Here is a 27,109-nt window from a genome sequence, read left to right as displayed (position 1 = left end):
CTGGAGACTGGTGAAGAGTCTTGGGGAAAAAAAAACATAAATTGGACTTCATCAATATTAATGATTTTTGAGTGTCAAAGGACATGCGGGAGTGAAAGGACAACCTATAGAATGGTAAATCATTAATCTGGTAAGGGTCTAGTTTTAGAATATATAAAGAACCCTTCAACTTGCAACAAAAAGAAAAGCCCAATTTAAAAATGGGCAAAGGACTCAGTTATGTATTTCTCCAAAGAAGAAATACAAATGACCAACAAGCACATGAAAAGATGGGCACACCATGAGACACTGGGGAAATGCAAAACAAAACCACAGACAGATGCCACCTCTCAGCCGCTAGGATGGAATAATCAAAAAGACAGAAACAAGTGTTGGCAAGGATGTGGAGAAATGGAAACCCTTGTGCATTGCTGGTAAGAATGTAAAATGGTGCAGCTTCTGTGGGAAAATTTTGGCTTTTCCTCAAAACATTAAATACATAATTACCAAATGACCCAGCGTTTCCACTCTAGGTATATACCCAAAATAATCGAAGACAAGAACTGAAATACCTATACACAAAAATTCATGGCAGATCTATTCACAATAACTAAAGTCAGAAACAACCCAAACGAGATGAAGGGACAGACAAAACGTGGCAGGTATAAATAAGGAGATACTTTTCTGCCATAAAGAGAAATGAGATACTGGTACGTGGTACAGTGGGGTTGATCCTCGAAAACAGGGTAAGTGAAAGAAGCCAGACACAAACCACCCCATATTTGTATGATTCCATTTATATGAAATGTCCAGAATAGGCAAATTTATATACAGAGAAAGCTGTTAGTGGTTGCCAATAGCTAGAAGGAAATGGAATGAGAAGGGGCTGCTTAATTGGTATGGAGTTTCTATATGGGGTGATAAAAATGTTCTAGAAGTAGAACAAGTGGTAATGGCTGCACAGCACTGTGAATGTATTTAATGCCACTGAACTGTATACATTAAAATGGTTAAATGTTAACTTTAATTTTATAGTATAAACTAAAACCATATAATACATGAAAAACAAGGAATAAACTGCAGAAAAGGAAAGAAGATGCCCTCACAGGCAAGAGGCAGTAAGGCTCCGGTGCTGGAGTTGGCTCTAGCAATGAAGCTGGCACTAGCTCTAGCTTTGGAACTGATACTGGAACCACCTCTACAGCCAGAGGTGGTTCTAGAGCTGGTCCTGGAGTTGAATCTAGCTCTTGATCTTGCTCTAACTCTGGCATTGTTGCTGCTGCTGATGCTAGAGCTGGTGATGGAGTTGACTGTAGCTCTGGAGCTGTTTCTAGGGCTGGTGCTGCATCTGGTTCTAGCTCTGAACTCAGGCTGGTTCTCTCTTTGGACCTCCTAACAGAGATGTCTCCAACTCTGGAGTTGGTGCTAGAGCTAACACTGGAATCAACTCTTGCTCTGGAGTTGGCCCTCACTCTGGAGCTGGTTCTTGAGATGGTTCTAACTCTAGAGATGTTGCTGACTCTAGCTCTGGAACTAGAGCTAGTGCAAAAGCTCTGTGTAGGTCTGGAGCCAGTGCTAGAATTGCTGCTGCAGCTAGGTCTTCTTCTAGAGCTCATTGTAACTCTGGAGCTAACTCTAACTTAGGAGCTGGTATTCAAGCTAATGATAGGGCTGTTACTGGAGCCAGCTCTAGTTCTGGAACTGGCAGTGAAGCTGGAGCCTGAGCTGTCTCTGGCTCCAGAGCTGATACAAGAGCTGGTGTTGGAGGTAACCCTAGCTCTCTAGTTGGCACTAGCTCTAACTTGGGCAGTACTGATGCTGGAGCAGGCCATGAAGCTGGCTCTAGCTCTGGATCTGCTTCAAGAGCTAATCCTGGACATGGGGGCTCTAGCTCTAGGGGTAGTTCAAGAGCTGGTACTGCAAAGGGCTCTACGTTTTTAGCTGTTGATAGCTCTGCCTTTGATGCTGGAGCTGGTGCTAAAGCTGGTCAAGGAGAAGACATTAGCTCTGAATCTTGTGCTACATCTCTCACTGCAGCTGGTGCTACTTCTGGAGCTGGTTTTAAATACTTCACTGGAGTTGGTGCTGGAGCTAGCACTGGAGCTGTAAGAGGAGAAAAGTTCACCATCATGACTACCTTTCCATGTGCCTTGCCAAAACATAAAACATCCCATTGCCTTTAAGAGAAGCCCAAGTTCAAGATCCCCACCACAGGAAGTCTTCCCAGACTGCAGCCCACCAGAGTGGTCTGGAGTTACTCCTTGCTCCTGGCTCAACAGCAGCCTCTTTCCTTTGTGGCTGAGCCACCACATGCCCCTCCTCACAGGCTCAGACACACACACCCCTCCCCCCCATCTTCCTCACCCTCTGGCCCTGCCTCAGCTGGGCACTGTGCTCCAGGTATGAGCTGGGCATGTTAAGCTGTACATTGGCACTGGTAGCTAGAGGCAGGGAAAGTCCAGGGATTTACAGAAATCCTCTGACTACTGATTCAACTGTGTGCCTAGGATGGAAGAGATGGCACTGCGGGTGGCTGACTCAGAGGCCTGGCCTCTCCTTCCACACTGCCCTCTCCTGGCATCCCTGTGGTGGCCTGGACTCCTGCCCCTACCCATCCAGAGGCCAGCCCCCCACCCCCAACCTCACCCTGGCTCCCCTGGTCCCTAAGCAGAGGGCTCGCAAAGAGTCTCAATCACAGGGAGCTTCTGCTCTATGCTGTGACAAACTCCCTCCTTCAGGGAAGGCTGGCATGCTTCTCTGCCTGTATCCCCTGGTCCCCTTCTTCACTGGAGTATAAACTCCACAAGGGCAGGGACGGGTTGTGTTTGATTGACCCCATCCACCAGCTCCTCCCCGGTCTTCTGCATGTAGCTCTGCAAAGAGTGCCTGGCAGTCAAGCCAGGAGGCATCAGGGCCTGCCTGACCATAGCTGATTGGGGATGACCCTGCACAAGCTCCTGGGGAGATCAGGCACAAATCTCCACCCTGGGCAGAAACATGATGATTGCTGCAGGGCTTGTGATTAACATCTGGGCAGATGGGTTCTGAATCCCCTTTCTGCCCTGTCAGCCATGACCTGGGATGTGAACATGATGGGCCCATATGGCATCCAAGCCCCAATACCTGCTCCTACCTGGGACAGTTCTCCCATCGTGTCACCCTCTTCCCACCACATGCACACATAGGGATGGAGAAGAGGTGTGGGGCTGACCAGGTGGGTTCCCAGTGGAGGCCTGTCTAGATTCGCCTACCTGGGCCACCTTTGGTTACCTTTGAGTACCTCCCCAAAAATGACTTTGAAAGTGAGGGCTGAGCTAACATCAGAACCTGGAGAAATGGCTTTCATTTCTGGATTTCCTGAGCCAGAGGCTCGGGAAAGGGGGATACAACAAGAAAACCTCTTTTTCGCTGGGGCCTCTCTGCTCAAGTGAGCTTGGGTATGTGGCTGTCTCTGGAATGTGGGTGCCTGGTTACCAGGGTTCCTAGTTTTATAGAGATCTATCCCCAAGGATGTGAGGTTGCTTCCTGGGATCCCATCCTTGGGACCCCCTCTGGGTTCTGACTGCTCATCTCCTCCCTATGTTCTCTCCTTAACTGGAAAGCCACACAGCCCTCCCCATAGCTCCTGTGGGAGGCCCGAGGCAGCCAGAGCCCCAGCTTTGAGGAGAAAGAGCTGGATTCAGACCTGGCTCCTCCTTACCAGGTCTGTGACCCTGGACAAGTCACTGCATCTGTCAGAGCCTCCTAAGTCTCCTCCTGTCAGTCCCACCTACACGATGGGGATCATCAAGTGTACATGAGAGAACACTTCTAAAGCCCATGGGCCGGTTCAGGCTAATGCACAAACTCAGAGGAATTACAAGAAGGGAGGCAGTCATGTGGGCTGTGTTCTAGGGGTGTGATCTCAGGAGAGCAGCTTCCTCTCGTGCCCTCATCCCCCTCTGGCATGAAACCCTACAATGGCCTCCCATTATATTTTGAATCAGACTCTACTATCTCATCTCAGCTGCCTGACGGGCAGCTTGCACGGTGGCCGATGGCTCCCAAAGACCTCTACCTCCTCTTCACACACCCTTGTGTGATCCCCTCTGCTGGAGTGAGAACTGGACTCAGTGATTCGCTTCTAACCAACAGAATAGGGCGAAAATGTTGGGGTGTCACTTCCAAGATTTAGTTACCAAATCATGGGACTGCTGTCTTGCTGCTGTCTTTTAGATCCCTGGCTCTGGGGAAGCAAGTTGCGAGGTTATGAGCTGTCCCATGGAGAGTCTCTTTTGGCAAGGAACCCAGCCTGAGAGGACCTGAGGCCATGGCTGAAAAGCTCCCATGAAACCACATTGCCAGTCACACCTGGGTGAGCTTGGAGGCAGCGCCTCCCCCACGGTGACTCAGTTGAGACTGAAGCCCCCACCTCAGGCCAAGCCCGGTTTCCTGGTCCACAGAAACCATGAGGTAATACAGTCTGTTGTTGTAAGCCACAAGGTTTAGGGTTCACGTTGGCACCCAGCCTGGCCTTCCTCCCGAGCTCACTCCCGCTGCACTGGCCCCTTTCGAACCAACTCAGAGGTTGCTAGGCTCCGAGTCTCTGCACCAGTTGTGCCCTCTCCCCGGCTCCCTCTTCTAGGTCTGGCCACAGCATTACTGTCACCCCAGAAAGGCCTTTCGGACCCTCTAACTAGTGGCCCCGGTCCTCCCCTCATGGCACCCTTATTTACTTTCACTGCAGCACTTACCCTTTTCTTTCACATGTATTTGTTTTCCTGTTTGTCCATCTCGTTGTCCAGACTGTGAGCTCCTGGAGGGAGGACCAGGTGGGTTTTTTTCAGCACAGCACCCAGGGCCTAACCTGGCAGCTGGCATGGGATGAGTGCTCAGGGCATGGCTGATGAATGAATGAGAGAGTCTAGGAGCCCCCTCCCTGCCGCTTACCAGCACAGATTGTCAAGATGGATGCTAACAGGAGGTGCCAGTTGGATTTGAGGCAGGGGGATAATTAGAATGACCACTGGATGACTCTTTTCTGGGTCCAGTAGCTCCAGCAAAGCACAGTGGGCACCACTGGAAGAGCAGGCTGCTTCCCCCTGGTGGCCAGTGGTGGCACTGCAGCCGCAGGCTGAAAAACCGTGAAACAAGACACGTTCCTTTGTCCGGCGTCATCAGGGCAGCTGCTCTTCTCTCCCCTAGGAGGCTTCATGAAGCTGGACCTGCAGGGTTCAGGGGCGATCAGAAGCTTCTCTGTCCCCTTCTGGCCTCCAAGGCCCCTGGGTGTCCAGTTCATTCACAAACATCCTCACCACCGCCAGGGAACTGATGCAAGTCCAGTTCCAAAGGAGGGCGCCCAGGCTCCAACAAAGCCTGGTCTTGCCCTTTCACCCTGGCCTCGTGGTCCAGTGTTCTGCCATGCTCTGCGGTACCCCGAGTCCTCAGGTCCCCCAACCCTCAAGCTTCTTGCTAATCAGAAGACCCTCCAGGGACTAGAGATCATTTTCCCAGGGTCTCAGAGCAAAGGGGGTCATTAATGGAGAAACAAGGCCAATACCCACTCCTAGAACCCCGATTTATAGGGGAGGAAACTGAAGCCTTCTCTCTGTGGCTCCCTCCACACTAGGAGAAGGGGTGCTCACTCTAGTTCCAGCTACCCAGAGCGGTGGCTGGCAGGACCCCAGGCTCTGTCCTCTTGGGGTTGCCCTGGGAACACTGAGGATCCCCCTGCTCATCAGCCTGCCATCTTCCCCCTCCCCATGCTATTGGACCCATCATGCTATAGGCATGTTGCTTGGAGACTGGATGCCACTGTCCCTTGGCAGAGCTGCCTCCAGCCTCATCCTTTCACCCTTGTCAGCTCTGGGGCATCTGCTCCTCCTCTGATTCCCTCTGTGGTCCTTAACTCAGTGAGTGTGTGTGTGGGGGTGGTGGGGGAGGGGTAATGACCAGTGTTAAACGGCACTAACGGGGCGGGGTGGGCAGGGAGACCCCGGGATCTTAGAGGCTCTCATTCCCAAAGCAAAGTCCAAGGAGGGAGTTGGGCCCTGGCCTAGGAGGCTGGAACCCTCCTTATTCTCGGGACGCTGCCCAACTCGTGTCCCCTGGGCTGTCCTTTCCTCTCCGGCCTCTTCACCCAATCGTGCAAAGGGGCTGGGCGCGGAACCGGGAACATGCGTGAGCAGCGAGGACGCGGCGCCGGACGTTCCCCACTTGACTGGGAGTTGGCGTGGAGCGTGGCTCCGGGGTGTGCAGCGGGGCGCGGGCCTTCCAAACGCGGGCGGACGCGGGTGGCCCCCGCCCTGAGCGCACAGGGGAGGCGCCGTGCGGGCCCGCGGACGGCGGGTGCATGGGAACCGGCCTCACCCCGCGCGTGCGCAATGCACCAACGGCTCGGCGCGCCGCCGGTCTCGCGCGATCCCCTGCCCCGCCGCCTTCTCTGCGCCCCCACCTCCCCTGGGCGCCCCGCAACCGCACGCCGCAGTCAGCATGGGCTTGCTGGACTCTGGGCCGGGTGGGCGCGGAGAGCCTGGAGACACAGGAGCCACCGGGTATCTCCCCAACGTCTGGTCCCGTGATGCCACCTGCAGGGGTCTGGGCTGGGGGGACCTAAAGCAGGCAGAGGCCACGGAGTCCAGGCCAGGGAGCAGGCCCGGCTGCCTCCTTCCCCTCGTCCTCGGACCCTCCTCCCCTCTCTTCCCTGGCGGGACCCGGGAACCTGAGGTCCAGCCTGTCGGTCCAGCCCCGGCTTGGGTAAGAGGGAGCAGGAGGGTGCCCAGGGAGGAGGCAGGCCCGACCACCCGGGCTGAGCAGATGTTGAGGGGTGGGTGGGGTGGTGGTGGTTACTCTTGTAACATTGTTCTAACAGTGATTTTGCCCCATTTTATATTAGAGCACCAGGCACCAGCACTCAGGGTCACACAGCTGTAAGGAACCAAGCCCAGCCCCAGAGTGGGACTGAGAATTAGTGCTGGATTTCTTGGTTCAAAAACACATTCACCCTTGTTTTCTCCTCTCTTTGATGTATTTCTCACACATATAATCACTTTGGGAGAAAAAGAAATCAACCCCTTTCTCCCATTCCTCTTCGGGCTTTAAATCAGCTCCCTACTTGCAAGTCAAACTCTTTAAGCTAAATATGCTTCACCTTTGTCTGGAAGACAAGGCATCAAATTAAGTGTGAATTCTGCTCACTGCTGGCTGGAGCAAGTCTGCTCTCACTCTGCTCCGGGCACCAGCATCTTCTCAGTTTTTCCTTCCAACATATGTCTTTCCCCCTCTTCCCCCAAGGAGGGATTTAGGGGTGTTTACTCATATCCTTTGGGCTGGTCAGGGTGTGGGACTATAGCAAGTGCCTAGTCCTGGTTATCCTGGAAAGACATGTGAACACTGAAAGAAAATCAGCTTCTTTTTGCTTTGTTGAGATATAATCCCCATGCAATGAATGCCCCTATTTAAAATGTAAATTTTAAAGTTTTTTTTACGGTATTGAAAGAGTTGTATAACCATCACAAAAATCCATTGTAGAACATTTTCATCACCCCCAAAAGAAAACTTGTACTTATTAGCAGTCAGTACCTGTTGCACCGCACCCCACCCACCTTCCAGCTGTAAGCAACCACCCAAACACTTTCTGTCTCTATAGATTTGCCAATTCTGGGCTTTTCAAATAAATGCAATCATACAATATGAGGTCCTTTGTGACTGACTTCTTTTACTTAGCATCATGTTTTCTAGATTCATCCATGTGGTAGCACGCATCAATACTTCATTTGTTTTTATGTATTTTTGACTCTTTGTAGATCTTCTTTGGAGAAATGTCTGTTCAGATCCTTTATTTTTCAGATCCTTTATTTTTAAATTGTGTTATTTGCCTTTATCATTGAGTTGTAAGAGTTCTCTTTGTAGTCTGTATACAAGTTCCTTATCAGATTTATGATTTGCAAATATTTTTTCCAACAAAGAGGGTGCGGGCCGGCTCCAAAGTGCCTGGGGAGGAAATCAGGAAGGGCTCCCAAAGCTTGTGCGATGGCTCTCCAGAGCTGAGTTTTCCTGGCCTGCCCAGCAAATGCAGCCCTTCAGCTAAGTGTCCCCCACAGCCCCAAGGAAGTGCTGCATCTTTACGTCTCTACCACTTCGCCCTTGCCCCTGTCCAGGGAGGTAGCGGCTGCAGCCGTTGTTGGAGTGGGGTTGAAATAATAGCTGTCCTCAGAGTTGGGACCCAGCAATCAGAACTCACTAATCAGAAGTAGTGATCAGCCACTGGCTGTACCACCCCTGTTCTTGGGTAAGAGGATTTTTTATGTCCCTTTCTGTCACCAGCAGCTAGCCAGGGACTGGACCCGCGGAGATCTGCTGTGAGAGTGGGGGATGGCGTGGACAGAGCAATGTACAGTTCTTTAATTTATCAGCTTCTTCCTCCTACTCTTCCTGGATACTGTACAGTGTTCTGGCCTCTGGAGTTTCAAAATAGTTGTTTCAGACGGTTTCTGCCTGTTTAATTGTTGTTTTGGTGGGAGGACTGAGTCCTGGAGCTCCTGCTCTGCCATCCCTCCCAGAAGTCTCACCTTCTAAGGTTTTGAAATGGTGAGTTGGGGCAAAGTTTGTCCAAAGGGCATGGTCTGAGAAGGAACTTCCAGAACTCCTAGGCTCGCAGGGTGGGCAGCACGGAGTTACGGGGTTCTGTTTCTTATTCACAAGGTGTTCCCCCAGCATCTTCCATGTCCCAGAACTGTGGTGTTCCCGTGTGCCTGGGGATGCTCAGGCTGCACTTCACATTTGGCACGTATTAGAAGTGTGTGGGTTTGTTGCCCAGAGGCCTTGGGAGGGGCCCTGAAAGAGTGAGGGAAAGCCGGGGAGGAAAGGAGACCGTCCCAAAGTTGTGTCAAAGGTTGGGTTTTTAAATGCTTAGAAGACAACCCCCACAAGGGCACATTTATCAAGAGCTGGAAGTAAAATTTTTCACTTTGTACAATTCACAGCAACCTGAGTTTCCAAGATCGGGTGGGGTGAGGGAATCAGATGAGTTAATATTTCTGGGGAAACCTGCTCCTGAGTGGGCAGAGATCTTCAAGCGGGGACTGGCAGAGGGAGGCTCACTTGGACCTAATCAACTGCAGGGTCGGAGGGAAGGAGTGGGCCAGGGTGAGGAGTCACGTGGGCTACGGACCAGCCTGCAGCGGCCCCTGGGAAGACTCGAGGCAGCTAAGGCCAATGTGGGGCAGGGATGGGGTCTGCCGGTGGAGGCTTCCGGGTGAAGACACCTGGAGGTGTAGAGGTGAATTTATCACAGATTCTGCAGTGCTTATGAACTGCCTGTGTCAGGTGGGCACCTCCAGGCCAGTGAGAAGAGGAGAAAGCATGACCAGGGGCTGGAGTCAGTTAGAGGACTGCTTTCCCCTCCCACCTGACGATGGGGCCACATCGAGTGACTCACGGTGGCTGCTGGGTCCTGCAAGGTGGGACAGCCCCGGGTCAGGGGCAGCTTTGGGAGGATTCTCGGTGGTCAGAATCTCATGCGAGATGAGGCCGTGGAAAGGCGTGATGCCCAGGGTAGGTCAAACCCCGCTGAGTATGGAGTGGAGGTGAGAAATTGCTAACCTGAAATCTCTCTATGGAAATGAACTAACCCTGCCAAGGGAGGACATGCCCACTTGTCTATAAATTTATGTTATAGAAAAAAACCAAGCTGATCTTTGTGGAGCTGTGTTACGGGGCTGCTAGAAGTCAGGAGCTATGCGCAGGGCAAAGACAGAAGCCAGGGACACTGCTACGTTGGGTTATGACATACGACAGAGGTGTGGGGTTGAGGTGGCAGGGGCTGCCCTGGGAGGTCTGAGGTCACCAGCGGAATCTGACCTGGGATAGGGTGGGAAACAATTTACACAATAAAGGTCAGGTTGCTAGGAGCCTCCAGCCTTCTAATGTCCCACCTTCCCCCTGAAGCTCCCTCCATAGCCAAATCACAACCTTCTAACAGGTGAGCTTCCTGCCCTGCACCCCTGTCCAGCGGCCCCCACCCCCACCTCACAACAGTTCCTGGCCAGCCCTTTCCTGTATCAGCTAGTTCCCCTAAGTTCCCTCTCTGTGTCCATCACCTGCCCCTGCTTCAAGCCACCCAACTTGTGGGAATTCCTGCAGGAGGTGCTGACTCTCCCAGGGCCATGTGGACTATGGGGTGTGGGGGGATTTACTCTGCCCGAGGGCGAATCAGAGCTGTACCCAGCCTGCAGGTGTCTGGACCTTGCCCACTGATGACTGACCTGGTTGATGAACTGGGTAAAATACATTGATGTTTCCCAGGGGCGACTGTCACCCTGTCCATTTTAAGAAAGCAAATCAATTAAGTTTGGCAGAGAGGAAGTGGTAAGAAGAGTTCTCCACTCTTGCTAGTGGACACACATCAAAGACAGACTTACCCTGAAGCTCAGGAAACCTCAGCTTTGGGGCCGCTCTTCCGCACTGGCCCTGCAATGTGTTCACGCAGTGTGTTAGTTTCCTATCGCTGCTGTAACAAATCACCGCATACCTAGTTGCTTAAAACAACCCCCACTTGTTATCTCACAGTCCTGCAGGTCAGAAGTCTGGCAGACTTGGCCTGGTACTCTGCTTAGGGTCTTACAAGGCTGAAATCAAGGTTTCGGCCACCCTGAGCTCTTATTTTAAGGCCTGGGGCCTCAAATCCGCTTCCAGATTCACTCAATTAGTTGGCAATTATTTTCCTTTTCAGGGATTGCACTCGGCCCTTTCCATATTCAAGTCAGCAAAGGTGGGTCGAGTCCTCACACTTAGAATCCCTTGCACTTCTCATTCTGCTGCATCTCTGAGCCCAGCCAGAGAAAAGTTCTCTGCTTTTAAGGGTTTATGTGATTAGATTGGCCACCTGCCTAATCCAGGATAATCTCTCTAGTTTAAAGTCCCGTTTGCCGTGAATGTAACTGTCACAGGGTCTGAGGATTAGAGCATGGCTATCTTTATGGGGCCATAGGTTTATACAAAATTTGCAAGAGTAACGTTTTGTCTCCATTTGCAGATCCAGCATGCTCCCTTCTCCTATTAATCTAAGACAGTGTTTTTCAAACTATAGGTCCTGAATCATTGCTTTCTTTATAAATTTAGTTTAGGGAATGGCAACCAACATTTTCTTAAGGAATATAACAGAATTGAATTGCATAGAAAAAATTAGAAGATATCAGAGGGAGTTGCACATAATATTCTGAGACTGTCATACATACATATACACATACATTGTCACATGTATCTGAACTAGGTCAGGATGTAAAGTATATTTCTTAGGGTCTTTGGTTAAAGTGAAAAATTCAGGGAAAGACAATTAAGAAATAAAGAGTCCTAGGTTTCCTCTGGAGCCCCCACATGGGCTTACTCCTTATCCTAGGAAGATTTCTGAAATGCCTGGGATCTGTCTCCCTGACAGTCCTGCATGGGCTTAGCTTTCTAGATGCCCAGGTGCTGGCAACTCCCTTTGACCCACGCTGTGGGGAATGGGTGGGTGGAGGGCGAGGGTCCTTCACACCCAGTGTTGGAAGACGGGAAGATACACTGTGTTGTCTCAATTTTCTCCCTTTTAGATATGCCTAGAGGTCAATTTGGACAGGGGAAGAGACCTCTAGATACATTTTTCTGGGTAAATGAGATAACTGGAGAAATCACCTACCCTGCACTGAAGACAGATCCACCTGCTGCTTCTCCCGCTTCTACTGTGGCCCTGCAAGAGAGGCCCACATCTCCCCATGGGGGTGTGCAGGGGACTCCTCCTGGTGCCTCGGTGCCGCCTGGCTTACCTGGACAGAAGTCTGCTGCTCTGCCCCCTCTTGGGTCTTCAGTGAAAGATGCTTGCTCCAGAAGCTCCTTCCCATCTAGCCTGACCCCTGGCCTGGCTAGAGCTGGAGCCTTGAGTTCCCCGCCATTCTCAGAAATCCATGTCACCATCTCTCCACTGGGAGGGGCTCTACCCACATTCAGGCCCACTGGACCAGCCCGTCAGCCTCCAGCCTCTCAGTTTCCCCCAAGCCCTTCTACCACTGGGGCCCTCACCTACAACCTGAAAAACGTCCTTACTGGGAATAACCGCTTTTGCTTTTGAAACTTCGAGAATATTTGTCTGGCCATCCCTTATAAGGACCCTCTGAGTCATCCCCGGCCAGGGCAGTCACCACTTTTACCACCTTTATGCTCTGCCAGGACCTACCTACCTCTTCCAGAAACACCCAGGACTCTCTGCAGGTTCTTATAGGAAATGCCAAATGTTTTCAAACAACATAAACTATATTTAGATTTTGACATTGAACAATTGCTAGAATTTCCTTTACCTCCCAAACCATCTTGATATTTTATTTTTAATTCTTCGGGATTGAAGAATCCAATTCTGTTATTGGTGCCAAAGTAATAGGTCACTGTTCTAGTTTGCTAATGCTGCAGAATGCAAAACACCAGAGATGGATAGGCTTTTATAAAACAGGGGTTTATTTCGCTACACAGTTACAGTCTTAAGGCCACAAAGCGTCCAAGGCAACACATCAGCAACTGGGCACCTTCACCCGAGGATGGCCAATGGCATCCGGAAAACCTCTGCTAGCTGGGAAGGCAGCCGGCATCTGCTCCAAAGCTCCGGCCTCAAAACGGCTTTCTCCCAGGACGCTCCTCTTTAGCAAGCTTGCTCCTCTTTAAAACATCACTCCCAGCTGTACTCCGTTCCCTCTCTCTGAGTCAGCTCATTTATATAGCTCCACTGATCAAGGCCCACCCCAAATGGGTGGGGCCACGCCTCCATGGGAACATCTCATTGAAATCATCACCCACAGCTGGGTGGGCACACTCCAAGCAAATCCAACCAGCAACAAAACTTCCGCCCCACACAAGACCACAAAGATAATGGCATTTGGGGGACACAGTACACTCAAACCGGCACAGTCACTTTTCCAGCCAGGGCCCAAAGGAGACCTCCTGGGGTAGAGGTGGGAACAAGCCAGGATGAGGCATACCTCCTGGCCGGCTGTCCCTGGGGGCTGACCTGGGTCCATGTGGGCTTGGGGCAGTGCTCAGGGCACGGCCCTTGCAGGGCAGCCTGGGGACTCTGAGCAGAAACGGGTTAGAGCCCCCCATGGAGCCAGCTTTTGAGTCAGCTTGAGGCCTGAGGGAATGTGGAGCGTTCACTGCCCTCCCAGCAGGTCTCAGGAACTCTCCCCCACTCCTCAGGAAGGGGTTGGCCTTGGTCCCAGGAGTGGCTGGTGGCCATGTGGGCACTGGAGCTGGGTGGCCACAGACCATTTCAAAAGAGGATGATGGTCAGCAAGGTCCCCAGTCCTTCCTGGCAGGGATTCAACAGGCCAGGCAGATCCCTTCAGCAGGTACTTCTGGGCCCATGCGGGGTGCTTGCTGCCACCTGGGGCAGAAAGTGGGCCCACGCTCAGTCCCTTCCATGGCCTCTGGTAGAGCAGGCTCTGGATGATGTGTTGGTGAGCCTTGCAGGTTGGACACCAGGCAGCTTGGATAATGGGCAGCCTGGACAGCAGGGAGCTCAGCTGGAGGCTCTAGACCATCCAGGAAGAGCGGTGACATAGGCAGACGGGGTGGAGGACCGTTGCAGACCTTGGGTAAGGGCCTGTAGGAAGCCCCTGGGTAAAGGAGTGGGGAGAGTATCCAGGGGAGGGCAGTAGCGACCTTGCCTGGACCCTCTCCATCGCAGTCTGCCTTCAGGTGGGCTCCAAACCACAAGCACAGGGGGACACTCTTCTCAACAGGGTGAGGGTTGGCACCCCCTTATAATCCCAGAATAGACTCTGGTGCTTCAGGAAGCTTCATGAGTGACCTACTCCAGCCTCCCCGTTAGCCAGGTGTCCCCTCTGCATCCTCGCTGATGGGGCTGCCTGGCCTCCCTGCCTACCCAGGTACCCCATCCATTTGGGGCAGCACCACAGGATGGACCTGCTTTGGCTGGAGTGGGAGTACGAGGGTGAGACAGGAAGTTAAGCAAGGGTTAACTGGGATTTCATCAAATGTCAGGAGACTGGCTGTCACAGCCACAGGGCCAACTGGAGGCCCCATGAGGAGGCTTTAGGGGCTTTGGGAATCCAGGGTCTTTCTTGCTTCCTTGCTTTTGTTCCTACTAAATCCTCAGCCTGGCAAGCCCTTCTGCCACAATTCTTTTGTAAATTTATTCAATTTTTGAGTTGTTTTTAGGATGAAGGGTAAATCTGGTCACTTTATCTCAGCCAGAATTACCCAAATCTACCCTTCTTCAAACATACTCTTGTCTTCAATTGCATTTTTAATAAATTGGATGCTTTTGGCATGGCGGTGATCCCCAATTTCCACTAACCTGACTTTTCTTATCCATCACAGCCCCTACCTGTCACCTAGGTGTGTAGCCATTCCTGCCCTGGATGGTATGGCCTAGGGCAGAGGAGGTGGAGGATGAATCGAAAGAACTTTTAGATGAATCAACAGGATCTGGTGACCAACTGAATAGATGTAGAGACAAAAGGAGGCAAGAAAGATGTCCTGTTTTCTGGATGGGTTGCCTGGGTTTCTTTGAGTCACAGAGTCAGTGAACACATCTGGTTGTTAGCATCAAGGACTACAGTAAAAAGATAGTCTTCTTGTAGACCCAGCTTGAACTGTATCTACTTTTAAGTGGGATCAAAAATCCCTAAATGATATTCATTTCCATCTTCCACCACTGGGTGGGCTTCAAGGGGGTGGGGTGATCATTGTGCCACACTGTACAATGGAGAAAATGTATAGGCCACATTACACTCTGAAGGCACAGCTGGAAGGTATCCTGACCAACACGGCAGGTGCTCTCCTATATGCAGTATCTGGCTCCGAGCAGGTACTCAACAAACATTGATTTTATGACTGCTCAGGCCTCTGCTCATTGATTCCCATTACAACTAATATTAGACCCTTTGGTTAATGACTTTACTGCCAGAGGAGGGGAATAAAGAAGGAGAATAGGAGGGAAAGACAATGAGGGGCATTTCAGAAGTTTAGATTTGAAATGCTGAGAAAATATCTAGGCGGAAGCATTCAGAGGTGCTGGGCATACAGGCTGGGGGCTTGGGAGATGGCCACACAGAGACATAAGTCTGAGCACCATCTTTATCCAGGGATGGTGGCTGGTGCTATGGGCATGGACCTGAGTGATGGGAGAGGAGAAGACTGAAGATGGAACTCTTAGATTCCATTTGCAGTTAAAGGAAATTCTATGAATAGGAATAAGCAGTGAAACCTTATAGGAGCATGGGATTGGTGGAGCCATGGAGTGGGTCAGGAAGGAGCAGTGATCAGGAGGTCACAGTGCTTTGCCATGAGCTCATCCATGGTGACCAATAGAAAGTACCACTGCAATGTTGAAAGGATGGCCTGACGTTTGGCAACTCTGTGGTCTTGGGTGATTGTCTGGGACCAAGTATCTTTTGTCCTATAGACTAGAAACTGACAAAAGGAGCCCAAGGCAGAGTCTGGGAGTGGGTGGAATTTGTGGATCCCAATTGCGAGGAAGCACACCCATGCAGCATGGGAACGGGAGACGGGCCGTGGAAAACAAGCCATAGATGATGCTTGTTCTCTTGCTCCCTTTCTAATACTCTTCCTGCCACTTGGGGATCCAGGACCTTTTATTGCCTCTTCTCTCAGACCCTTTTTTGGCCAGCAGATGATAGGCCTCTCCTCTTCCCAAGAAGGATTTGGGCTGACAGGCAGGCAGGTACAGGCATACCTCGGAGATATTGTGGATTTGGTTCCAAACCACCACAATAAAGCAAGTATTGCAATAAAGTTAGTCACATGAGTCTTTTGGTTTTCTAGTGCATGTAAAAGTTATATTCATGCTAAACTGTAGTCTATTAAGTATGCAATAGAATTATGTCTTAAAAACAACGTGCATACCTTAATTAAAAATACTTTATTACTAAAAAAAATGCTAATGATCATCTGAGCCTTCAGCGAGTTGTAATATTTTTGCTGGTGGAAGGTCTTGCCTCAATGTTGATGGCTGCTGACTGATCGGGGTAGTGGTCGCTGAAGGTAGGGATGGTTGCAGCAATTTCTGAAAATAAGACAGCAATGAAGTTTGCAGTATTGATCAACTTTTCCTTTCACAAAAGATTTCTCTGTAGTATGCGATGTTTGATAGCATCTTACCTACAGAACTTCTTTCAAAATTGGAGTCAATCCTCTCAAACCCTGACACTACTTTTTAAATTAAGTTATGTAATATTCTAAACCCTTTGTTGTCATTTCAACAATGTTCACAGCATTTTCACCAGTAGATTCCATTTCAAGAAATTACTTTCTTTGCTCATCCATAAGAAGCAAGTCTGCATCCATTAAAGTTTTATCATGAGATTGCAGCAATTGAGTCACATCTTCAGGCTTCATTTCTAATTCTAGTAGTTCTCTTGCTATTTCTACCACATCTGCAGTTACTTCCTCTGGTGAAGTCTAGAACCCCTCAACGTCACCCATGAGGGTTGGAATAAACTTCTTCCAAACTCATGTTAATGTTGATATTTTTATTTCTTCCCTTGAATCATGAATGTTCTTAATGGTATCCAGAATGGTGAATCCCTTTCCAGAAAGTTTTCAATTAGCTTTGCTAGATCCATTAGAGGAATCACTATCTATGGTAGCTATAGTGTTACAAAATGCATTTCTTAAATAATAACACTTGAAAGTCAAAATTACTCCTTGATCCATGGGCTGCAGAATGGATGTTTTGTTAGCAGCATTCAAACATTAATCTCATTGTACATCTCCATCAGAGATCTTGGGTGATCAAGTGCATTGTCAAAGAGCAGTAATTTTTTTTCTGAGCCTGGTCTCAACAATGGGCTTAAAATATTCAGTAAACCATGTTGTCCACAAATGTGCTGTCATCTAGGCTTTGTTGTTCCATTTATAGAGCACAGGCAGACTAAATTTAGCATAATTCTTAAGGGCCCTAGGGTTTTTAGAATGGTAAATGAGCATTGGCTTCAACTTAAAAAAACCAGTTGCATTAGCTCCTGTGATGGTTAGGTTCATGTGTCAACTTGGCCAGGTGATGGTGCCCAGTTGTCTGGTCAAGCAAGTACTGGCCTAATCATTACTGCAAGGACTTTTCATGGCTGGTTAATAAACCAGAAGGCTGGTTTATTAAATCATCAGTCAATTGATTGCATCTGTTGCTGATTACATCTACGATCCACTAAGGCAGTGTCTTCTGCAATGAGAGAATACAATCAGGATTTAATCCAATCAGTTGAAGACTTTTAAAGGAGAGGAGAGAGCTTTCATTCCTTCTTCAGCTAGCCAGTCTCTCCTGGGGAGTTCATCAAGGACCTTCTTTGGAGTTGCCGGCTTGCAAGCTGCCTGTGGAATTTGGACCCATGCATCCTGCCCTAGGGAATTTGGACTTGTGCATCTTCACAGTTGCGTGAGACACTTTTATAAATCTCATATTTACAGATCTTTCCTATTGGTTCTGTTTCCCTAGAGAACCCTAATATAGCCCCTAACAAGAGTCAGCTGTCCTTTGAAGCTGTGAAGCTAGGCATTGACTTCTCCTCTCTAGTTATGAAAGTCCTAGATGGCATCTTCTCCCAATAGAAGGCTGGTTTCATCTACATTGAAAATCAGTTGTTTAATGTAGCCATCTTCATCAGTTATCTCAACTACATCTTCTGGATAACTTGCTGCAACTTCTACATCAGCACTTGTTCCTTCATCTTGCACTTTTATGTTACGGAGGTGACTTTTTTCCTTAAACCACATGAACCAACCCCTGCTTTTCTTCTGCAGCTTCCTCACCTCTCTCAGCCTTCACAGACCTGATGAAAGTTAGGGCGTTGCTCTGGATTAGGCTTTTGGCTTAAGGGAATGTTGTGGCTGGTTTGATCTTTCTCCATATCAGCAATAAGGCTGTTTTGGTTTCTTATCATTATCATTCATGTATTTCTGGAGTAGCACTTTTAATTTCCTTCAAGAACCTTTCCTTTGCATTGAGATTTGGCTGTTTGGCATAAGAGGTCTGGTTTTCAACCTATCTCAGCTTTTGGCATGCTTTCCTCACTAAGCTTAACTATTTCCAGCTTTTGATCTAAAGTGAGAGACCACTACTCTTCCTTTCACTTGAATACTTAGAGGCCACTGTAGAGTTATTAACTGGCCTAATTTCAATATTGTTGTGATTCAGGGAATAGGGAGGCCCGAAGGGAGGGAGAGAGATGAGGGGATGGCCAGTCAATGGAGCAGTAAGAACACACACAATATTTATTAATTAAGTTTGATGACTTATATGGGTGCTGTTCATGGTGCCCCAAAACAATTACAAAGATCACTGATCACAGATCACCATAAAAATATACAAATAATGAAAAAATTTGAAATGTTGCAAGAATTACCAAAATGTGAAAGAGACAAGAAGTGAGCACACGCTGCTGGACAAATGGTGTCAACAGACTTGTTCGAAGCAGGGTTGCTACAGAGCTTCAATTTGTAAAAAACTCAGTATCTGTGAAGTACAATAAAACAAGGGATGCCTGTAGTTGAATAACAAAAAAAAAAAAAACCCAACTATCTAATTGATGTAGGTATTATTTATTATTTAACAATTAGTACTGAGACAAAATCCAATTCAAAACATATTACTGAGGATTCTATATTACTTGATTTTAGAAACGGCATAATTGAAACCTAATTTTCCAACACATTTTCTAAGACAACATTTAAGGAATTTTTCTCTCCCATTATTTGGCTCTGGAAAATCTACATAGGCAAACATTTGTTACATTAAAAATAAAAATTAAGTATAGATATTTGTTAGGCACAGGCAAAAAGAGATTATATGCACAAGCCATAATAATCACAAATCAACACTTCTTTTGAATTGAATTTAAACTGCTTAAATAATCAGTGTTTTAGGTAAAGTTTAATTTTAAAAATACTTCAAAAACTGTTTTTAACATCTTTTCTTTCTAATTCACTGAGGAAAAAATTCCTTTCCAATTTTGTCAGCTATAAGAGCCATAAAAACTGTGTCCCCAAACAGTATTTACCTTCTCCTCTTGAGAAGCAAGCTGAAGAGGTTTTTGGATCTGGTTAGAAATATTATCCTTGGGAAAAGACTTTCAGAGAGAGAAGTACTGTGTCTAGAGATGAAGCTGCTTGGTTCTGCTATGTACACAAACCCACTGGGCTTGAGCTGTGTTGTTGGCTCCAGGAGAGTCCAAAGGGTCATGAAGGAGAGGGCACAGAGGGGCTTTAACCAAGCAGAGCAAGTGAAATCGTTTCAAACTTTGGTAGGAATAGGAAGACTGGGGTGGAGTGAGGTGTTCTGAACCATTTTATACTTGACCACACACTTTCTGGAACTTGGGAAACAGGCAAGGATTTTCCTGGATAGTGTTTGCCCGTGGAAGTACATGAGTCACCTCATTAAATGTTTCAAAAACATTTACTCTCTGTTGGTTTCATGCTACCAACAGTTTTATTTTAATGAGTAGGAAAAAATATGGATTTAAAACTTAATTCACTGTCACTGATGATGTTTTAATAAATGGGTATCAGACTGCTTATGATTTTGTATACCATATATTTGTTCAATTGCTTTTTTTCCTTCTACTCTTTTTCATAGGCAAAATTTGGTCATCTAATTTTTGCTACCTATCAATCATCTCTTGTGAACATCAACTGTCCTTCACAGGCTGTAAAGTGTGTGTCTATGTGTGTGTACATACAAGAGATGTAACCATAAAGTTGCATGTTGAGGTTACAGGAGGAAATGAGTTCCATTACTTCAGAGCCATACTGACCATGAGACCTGCTTACACTTACACACACATACTTGGCCAGCCCCAAACCAACATTCATTCATATAAAAATACATATCTCTTAATCTTGTAGGATCCTTCATTTACACACCACTAAAAATACATTTGTTCATGTTAACATCTTTTTACCTAGTCTTGCCAATCAGATAACAAACATCAGAAAATTGGGAAAAAACCTATTTTAAAACAAGTTTCCTAGTAGAAATAAATTTTATAAAAAAGTCTACTTTTAAAGCAGCAATTAGAAACTTTGTTCTTTATAATATGTATAATACTGTTATATCAAATTATAGATTTAAATAAGTTTAATTTAACATTTTTTTGGTTCCTCTTTTAAAAAAATACAGATTTCTGTTACTTAATGGCATCTCCATTCTTCCAATTCCAAGGAATACAAAGGTCTCCATCTTGCATAACAGAGTAAAAATGTGAAACACAGAGGTGCATCCCTTGTAGATAAGGCAGTGATTGTTCTAGAAGTCTCTTACAACAAGCCACCATTTGTAAACTAGAAACTCCGGGCTCCTTATATAATTTCTCCAGAGAAAATTTCTTTGTTGAAGCCTGTATCAATTCATTTTCAAGAATCTTTAACCTGTTTTATTGAAAATAAAAATCATATGGCCATGAGCTATAATTAAATAAAAGAATTTAAAAGGTAAATATACTTTTAAATCTTGGGACTAATTTTCTACAAACAATGGTACCCATAAAGGTCAAATTATATGCTTAGAAGACATGCCAATGGTTATCATGCTCCAAAAAATTCAGCAATATATTTCTAGAGATGACCCTTAAAATATTCTGATTTGATAATTTCTCTAGCTCTATAAATTTTCCAGCATTTATTATTTACACATGTATCTTTAAAAGCATTTGTTAAATCACTTGAGTTGCAATGGGGTAAAAAGAAAATACACAAAGTGTTCTTATCCTGCCCCATCTACAAGCTGTTAGCAAATGAAGAGGGCAAGACACTAAGAATATCAAGTCCTTAGCTTCAGGAGCTCCAAAAGTTTGACTCCTGGGAAGGAATTTTAAAGTGCGCTCTTAACAAAGCCAGGAACCAAGCTCTTCATGAGGACAGGTTCTCTCATTCCTACTCTCCAATCCCCACCAGCCCCTCCCTGCTTCCTCCCGTTGCCTGAGGCTATGATGTCCCCTGTTCCATCAGGGCTTACGCCAAGGCCTACAGAGTAAACAACTCCCAGGCAGAACTCAGTGTCTTATCTACTTTCTCCCATAGGTGGTAAATCTTTATGGACATTTATCTTTAGAAAGTGGCTTAAATTCCCCAAATCTAAAGACGTTTTAAAGAGAACTTTATCTCCACTGTGATAATAAACCAAAACATACACCTGACAAGGTGAGTAAAGAAAACCGGCAGAGTCAAGTGTTCCTGAAGTACTTTTAAGTATTGCACTGGTTAAAAATGCCCAAATATCCTCTATTTAACTACCCTTATGCTCTGCATAGAAGAGAAAGGTAAGTATCTTAAAATATCCATGAGCTAGAAGAACATTCGATAACAGAAATGGTCATTGCACTTAGTTATTCTGGTCCATAATTAAGAATTTCCTTTCTTTGACAATACCCAGAACACTTTATCAGGTGCTGTTAGGTTTTTCTGCAAGATTACTCCTTCTATACAATGTTGCTAAGAGATTCAAAAAGGTAGACAGCAGTTAGGGTTGACAGGGTTCTCAGAACTTTCCAGTTGCACCTGTTTCTAAATCCCTCCAGGATTTGAGAGGAAGAACCCTAGGTACCATCTATAGCAGGGGTTGGCAAAATTTTCTATCAAGGTCCAGACAGTAAAAATTTAGACTTTATGGGACATACAGTTTTTGCTGCAATGACTCAACTCTACCATTGTGGCATGAAAGCAGTGATAGATGACACATAAATGAATGGGTGTCGCTATGTTTCAGTAAAACTTTATTTATAAAAGGAGGCAAGGGCTGTTGGCTCAAGGGGTGTAGTTTTCTGACGCCTGCTCTAAAGAATTCTAACAATCTATGATTATCATGTAAGCAAATGCTGAAATGCATGTGCTTTCATTGTCTTGAGATACATCTACAATAAGATAAACTATTTAAAATTACATTTTGAATGACTTGTAAAAAAAACTTGTTAATTTTGCTGTTAAGAAGTCTGATGCTGCTTTGACTTCTGTTCCTTTGTATGTGGGTTTTATTTTTTTTGTTTTGTTTGTTTTTTAGTTTTTCTTTCCTAGGATCTTTTAGGATCTTCTCTTTAGATCTGGTATAGGTTTCCCAGTCTTTGTGCAGAACAACTGGTGGTATAGTCCTACATTCACTGCATTTAAATTAAGATTTTAATGGCTAGTTACCTCTTTTTTTCTTTCCACTTTACGTCAAGGATGCTTCTGACCTGTGATGGGACAGATTTAGAACCATAATACAAGGCATGGTTTTAAACAATGCTCCAGTAATGTTATATGGAGGGACTGAGGCCTCAATGCAATTATTCCAAGAAATGAAAAGAATGGTTAAAAGTAGGTTTGTCCTTCAACAGATGAGTGGATAAATAAAATGTAGTATATACACATGATGGAATACTACACGGCAGTAAGAAAGAACAATGTTGTGAAACATATGACAACATGTCGTGAAACATACGAACCTTGAAGACATAATGCTGAGCGAAATAAGCCAGGCACAAAAAGAGAAATATTATATGCTACCACTAATGTGAACTTTGAAAAATGTAAAACAAATGGTTTATAATGTAGAATGTAGGGGAACTAGTGACAGAGAGCAGTTAAGGAAGGGGGAATAATAATCCAAGAAGAACAGATAAGCTATCATGGGTAAATTTAACATTCTGGGAATGCCCAGGAATGACTATGGTCTGTTAATTTCTGATGGGTATAGTAGGAACAAGTTCACAGAAATGTTGCTATATTAGGTTACTTTCTTGGGGTAGAGGAGGAACATGTTGGAAGTAAAGTAGTTATCTTAGGTTAGTTGTCTTTTTCTTACTCCCTTGTTATGGTCTCTTTGAAATGTTCTTTTATTGTATGTTTTTTTTTAATTTTATTTTTCTAATTTTTTTAGTTTTCATTAGTTGATTTAGGAAAAAAAAAAGCTTAAAAAAAAAAGTAGGTTTGGCCTTGTGGATCACACTCCCTTTATGTGTGGATGGATGGGTGGATAAATGGGGACAAAAACTGAGTGAAAGATGGGGTGGGATGGGGCTGATGATTTGGGTGTTCTTTTTTATTTTTATTTTTTTATTCTTGTTCTGATTCTTTCTGGTATAGGGAAGATGTTCAAGGATAGATTGGGGTGATGAATGCACGGCTATGTGATGGTGCTGTGAGCAGTTGCTTGTACACCATGGATGATTGTGTGGTGTGTGAATAAATCTCAATAAAACTGAATTAGGGAGAACCTAAGATGGCGGCTAGGTGAGACAGGGCAAAAAAACACCTCCGTGAAAAATACTAGATAAAAACCAGAAGGTGACCCAGAATACCGGTTTCAGCGATGCACCAGCTGGACAAGGTCTGCTAGAACCACAGAGACCATGTACTTGGTGAAACAGGGAGTCTGCATTCTGAAATGAGTGAGTAAGCCAGCTGAAAGACCTGTGGCCACGCTGTGGTGTGGGGAAGCCGGGGGTTGGCGTTTGGAGACGGACTGGTTCTTTAAAAAAAAAAAAAATGGAAAAACCCAGGAGCGGCTGCAGTTGCAATGGTGGGAACTGCTCAGTGAAGCAGGGCACGAGCGGGCTGAGCCAACCTCTCGTTGTCTGGCGTGGAGGATAGCCCACTGCAGATTCCCTCAGGGCTAGGGGAGCAGAGGGGAGAGCCGGAAGGAGAAAGAAACCCAGCTGCTTGCAGCTGGCTCCCCGGTGGGCTGGAGACACTCCGCCCGGGGCAGTGCCCACAGCCCAGAGCCGCACCAGTTCTCCTGGAGCTGGGAAGGAGGAACTGTGCAAAAAGGCGGGGCATTGAGACGCCCCATTCAGCCATCTTTGCATCAGGCTGAAAGCGCCCCTGCACGGCCTGGTGGCCCGGGGCTTCCCTTGAGGGACGGTGCGCACTTGTGATGTAGCACAGCATTCCCTCAGCAGAGGTCCTGGAAGATCACAGCTGACAGGGGGGCCCACTCAGAAAACCCAGGGATGCTACGTCAATGCTGGTGGTTTGTGAGTCAGTGACAGAGAAAATCTGGGGCAAAACTGAAATGAAGGCTTAGACTCTTGCAACAGCCTTGAATCTCCAGGAACACTTGGGAGGTTTGAATATTAAAGCTGCCCTGCCTCCCTAACAACCCAGACACACGCCCCACATTCAGGGTGGACAGCTCCAACAACACACCCAAACTGGGTTCACCAACTAAACCCCACAAGAATCATTTCCCCACACACCACAAAGACAAAGTTAAGGAGAACTGACTTGAGGGGTATAGGTGACTTGCAGACGCCATCTGTTGGTTAGTTAGAGAAAGTGTATGCCACCAACTTGTATTTCTGAAAAATTAGATTGGTATTTTTTTTTTACAACTTGAAAGAACCCTATCAAGCAAAGCGAATGCCAAGAGGCCAAAAACAACAGAAAATCTTAATGCATACGATAAAACCAGATGATATGGAGAACCCAATCCCAAACAGCCAAATCAAAATATCAGAAGAGACACAGTACTTGGCACAATTAATCAAAGAACTACAATCAAGGAACGAAAACATGGCAAAGGATATAAAGGACATGAAGAAAATCAAGGCACAGGATATAAGGGACATAAAGAAGATCCTTGAAGAGCATAAAGAAGAAATTGCAAGAGCAAATAAAAAAATAAAAGATCTTATGGAAATAAAAGAAACTGTAGGCCAAATTAAAAAGACTCTGGATACTCATAATACAAGATTAGAGAAGGTGAACAATGACTCAGTGTCCTAGAAGTCCACAGAACAGAAAATGAAAGAACAAAAGAAAGAATGGGGAAAAAAATAGAAAAAATTGAAATGGATCTCAAGGATACGATAAATAAAATAAAACATCCAAACTTAAGACTCATTGGTGTCCCAGAAGGGGAAGAGAAGGGTAAAGGTCTAGAAAGAGTATTCAAAGAAATTGTTGGGGAAAACTTCCCAAACTTTCTACACAATATAAATACACAAAGCATAAATGCCCAGAAAACTCCAAATAGAATAAATCCAAATTAACCCACTCCGAGACATATTCTGATCAGACTGTCAAATACTGAAGAAAAGGAGCAAGTTCTGAAAGCAGCAAGAGAAAAGCAGCTCAACATATACAAAGGAAACAACATAAGACTAAGTTGTGACTACTCAGCAGCCACCATGGAGGCGAGAAGGCAGTGGCATGACATATTTAAAATTCTGAGAGAGAAAAATTTCCAACCAAGAATACTTTATCCAGCAAAACTCTCCTTCAATTTTGAGGGGGAGCTTAAATTTTTCACAGACAAACAAATGCTGAGAGACTTTGCCAATAAAAGACCTGCCCTACTTCAGATACTAAAGGAAGCCCTACCAACAGAGAAACAAAGAAAGGAGAAAGAGATATAGAGAATTTTAACAGACATATCTAGAACCTTACATCCCAAATCACCAGGACACTCATTTTTCTCTAGTGATCACGGATCTTTCTCCAGAATGGACCATATGCTGGGACATAAAACAAGCCTCAATAAATTAAAAAAAAAATTGAATATATTCAAAGCACATTCTCTGACCACAATGGAATACAAATAGAAGTCAATAATTTTTGAATTGTAACTCCTGTATTTACTTCCTACAGGATATAAAATACACAAATTCTATTGACAAATCAGTGGTTTTGAACTCAATGTAAAATATGTAATTTTTGACGAGAACTATATAAAGGTGGGGGGATGGAGGAGTATAGGAACATAGTTTATGTGTCCTATTGAAGTTAAGTTGGTACCAAAGAAAAACAAGATTGTTATGGATTTAAGAGGTTAATTTTCAGCCCCACAGTAAACACAAAGAAATTATCAGAGAATATGATCATAGAGATAAAAAGTAGAGTACGGGTTATGAGAAGTGGGGGAAGGGGCAATGGGGAGTTAAGAAATGAGTGTAGGGTTGCTGTTTGAGGTGAAGGGAAATTTCTAGTAATGGATGGCGGGAAGGCGATAGCATTACAACATTCTAAATGTGATTAATCCCACTAATGGAATGCTAAGGAGCGGGTGGAATGGGAAGATTTAGGCTGTATATATGTTCCCACAATCGAGGGGAAAAAAAAAAAGACAATCTAAATAGATGACAATTGAATGCCAAGGATGACCCTGGATGGGATCTGAGGATGGAGGACAGGAGGCTCAAAGGGACACAGTTGAGACATAATTAAAAAAAAAAAAAAAAGGAAATACAGAATGTAAGCTTTGTATCAATGTTGAATCTCTTGTACTTCTTAGCTGCGTTTAATGGGATTGCATAAAAGAATGTTCTTGTTCATGGGAAGTGTATACGTGAATTATAGTGTTTGTTCAAGGATGTGTGCAGCTAGCTCTCACATGTTCAGAAGACAGAGCAATAGATGATGGATGATAGGGAGGGAGGGAGGGAGGGAAAAAATAGCGGTGTGACAGCATGTTAAAGTTGGTGGATTGGGGTATCGGGGGAGGGGGGTCAGGGTATGCTGGAGTTCAGTGTATGGGGTTTGTATTGTTTTTGCAACTGTTCCTTTAACTTTGAATTTATTTCAAAATAAAATTAAAAAAAAGTATATTGTATTTTAAGTTATGTAATGAGCTTAAAGATGACTTTATCGGGGGATATTTTAGTGTATTTAGTTAATCTTTATCTTATTCTTTCTTAATATCCATATTTTATATATGTTTTATAGGATGTTTACATTGATAAATAATCATAGATTGCAGAGGTATACTCAAACTTTTATTGCCAGGTGTGTCAAAAAGTTGTAGAGACCACTGCTATAGGCCTGGGGAGCTGCCAAAGTTCTTTAAATGTTCTTTTTCACTTTAATTGTTCTTTTTCACTTAAATTTGTATTCTTAATACTTTTTTATGTGTGGTAATGAAAATGTTCAAAAATTAATTTTGGTAATGGATGCACAACTATATAATGGCACTGTGAACAACTGATTGTACACTTTGTATGACTGCATGGTATGTGAAGATATCTCAATAAAATTGAATTAAAAAAAAACTGAATTGAAAAAAAGTAGGTTTGGGTATATCAGGTGCACTATACAGAGACACTGAAATCCAGGCTGCAATAGATAATCATGGGTATTCAGAGGGACTATTACAGTTCTCAAGCTAGTTTTGTATGAC

General features: G+C 45.6%; 1 protein-coding gene across 6 annotated transcripts in view; it reads right to left on the bottom strand.

The window, feature by feature from the left end:
• The window catches only part of TCAIM (T cell activation inhibitor, mitochondrial), a 103,393-nt gene that overhangs the window by 1,085 nt on the left and 75,199 nt on the right, over positions 1 to 27,109 (bottom strand). For 4 of the 6 annotated variants that reach the window (XM_037848616.1, XM_037848628.1, XM_037848623.1 and 1 more), the window contains one exon: positions 18,212 to 20,388. In XM_037848616.1, coding sequence (XP_037704544.1) covers positions 20,148 to 20,388 — 241 coding nt within the window. In that variant the 3' untranslated portion in view covers positions 18,212 to 20,147. Of the gene's footprint in view, positions 1 to 10,379; positions 10,429 to 15,920; positions 16,031 to 18,211; positions 20,389 to 27,109 lie in introns of those variants that run through there. The other 2 variants (XM_037848633.1, XM_037848632.1) reach the window with 2 other exon arrangements.

This window comes from Choloepus didactylus, chromosome 1 (assembly GCF_015220235.1).
Source record: "Choloepus didactylus isolate mChoDid1 chromosome 1, mChoDid1.pri, whole genome shotgun sequence".
Classification (NCBI taxonomy): domain Eukaryota; kingdom Metazoa; phylum Chordata; class Mammalia; order Pilosa; family Megalonychidae; genus Choloepus; species Choloepus didactylus.
Note: the sequence above shows the minus strand (reverse complement) of the source record. Positions and strands in the feature narration are given on the sequence as shown.